General features: G+C 38.3%; 1 protein-coding gene across 1 annotated transcript; it reads left to right on the top strand.

Moving 5' to 3' along the window:
• Positions 1-696: 696 nt before the first annotated feature.
• Positions 697-1,274, top strand: LOC149555059 (p-coumarate 3-hydroxylase-like). The gene is made up of 2 exons (XM_089829161.1): positions 697-798; positions 915-1,274. Exons 1-2 carry the CDS (start codon positions 697-699, stop codon positions 1,272-1,274), a joined length of 462 nt encoding a protein of 153 aa, XP_089685287.1.
• The last annotated feature ends 234 nt before the right edge of the window (positions 1,275-1,508 follow it).

Below are 1,508 nucleotides of genomic sequence, written 5' to 3' on the forward strand. Positions count from 1 at the left end.
TACAAAGCAAAGAATGGCCCTATTTCTAAATGTGACACTTTTGTCCACACAACCATACAATTTAACTATGGATCTAGAAAAAAAATAAAAAATAACACACTTAAAAAAAAAAAAAACTATTTTTGACTACAGATGTGCTCGTACAGAGCATTTAAAGTTGCAAAATGTAGGATTGTGTAGGTACAATCACCAAAAAAATCCATACAACAAAACCAACAAAAAGCTACACCACTAAAAAGTCTAAGAAATTCTACCCAATTTCAAAAAAAATTGCACTTGATTTGGGTCCGAATGACTGAGATATGGCCTCCCAAAGTCGGACTACAAAATCAGAAATCAATTTGAAGAGGGGTTGCACAAATAAAAGAGGGGGTTAAATTTGATGGTCATATGGCCATCAAAGTAGTTCAAATTTGGCCTAGAACGATGGTTAGATGACCATCAAATTTAGGCTCTTGAAATGATGACTTCAACAAAAATAGGTCCCCTTGATGATGCACTAGTACATTTGACCCCAATTTTTGACCAAAATTTTCGACCATCTATTAAAATGTTTTAGATTGGTCAAAATATGCATGGAAAAATATCTTTTAAAAAAAATCCATGCCCGTGTTGGTCGAATTTTCGACCAACACGGGCTTTATATGTTAAAATTTTTTTAAAAGTGGGAAAAACTCATTGTTGCTAAGGACAAAAATGGAGGAAGGGTTTCACAGGCTGGAGGAGGCAAAGGTGAAGGTTTTTGAGAAAGGGGCATCTATGTATAGGGGGTGCGTGGAGATGGGTGTAGCAGCGGCGGTGTTAATGAAATCCTTGTAATCAATGTTGTCGTCTGCTAATGAGGAGGCCAAGTTAGGGCTGAAGATGAGAGTGGCAGCATTGGTTAATGAGGATGGGGTGTTTTGATAATGCAGGATCTATTAATTGCTGGTTTCGACATCACTAGTGCAACAATAGAATGGGCAATGGTAAAACTCATTCATAATCTAGATAAAATGGAAAAAGTCCAAGGGGAGTTAGAGGAGGTTGTAGGTCATAGTAGAAGAGTGGAGGAATCTGATATTGATAATCTACCTTACCTTCATGCAATGGTGAAAGAAGTGCTTCGACTGTATCCTCCTGGTCCTCTTTTGATCCCTCATAAAGCATCAAGATCTTGTGAAATAGGGGGTTTGCGATTGCGAGGGATCCTGTTGTGTTGGAAGGAGCCTTCCAAATTTATGCGAGAGAGGTTTTTGGAGGGAGAGGGATCTACTATTGACTTTAAGGGATAAGATTTTGAGCTTATACCATTTGGAGTAGGGAGAAGAATATTCCTAGGGCTTCCTTTGGCTGATAAGATGCTTCATTTAATTTTGGCTTCGCTGGTTCACTCCTTCGACTGGAGTCTTCCTAATGGAATGAGCACAAAGGAACTAGACATGGACTATATATTTAGAGTGGTATTGTGGAAGAGTCAAAATTTGGAAGCAATCCCACTACACCTGCAACATCACTTGTATTAATTC

The sequence above is a fragment of the Cupressus sempervirens genome, chromosome 5 (genome assembly GCF_028749045.1).
Source record: "Cupressus sempervirens isolate cs-2001-9-10 chromosome 5, ASM2874904v1, whole genome shotgun sequence".
NCBI classification, from domain to species: domain Eukaryota; kingdom Viridiplantae; phylum Streptophyta; class Pinopsida; order Cupressales; family Cupressaceae; genus Cupressus; species Cupressus sempervirens.

What these genes read in the sequence shown, in the direction of transcription:
- LOC149555059 (XM_089829161.1), top strand. Translation starts at nt 697, where the DNA reads ATGGAGGAAGGGTTTCACAGGCTGGAGGAGGCAAAGGTGAAGGTTTTT. An exon ending in AGATGGGTGTAGCAGCGGCG is followed by an intron (nt 799 to 914) that starts GTGTTAATGAAA and finishes TTGATAATGCAG; the next exon opens with GATCTATTAATTGCTGGTTT.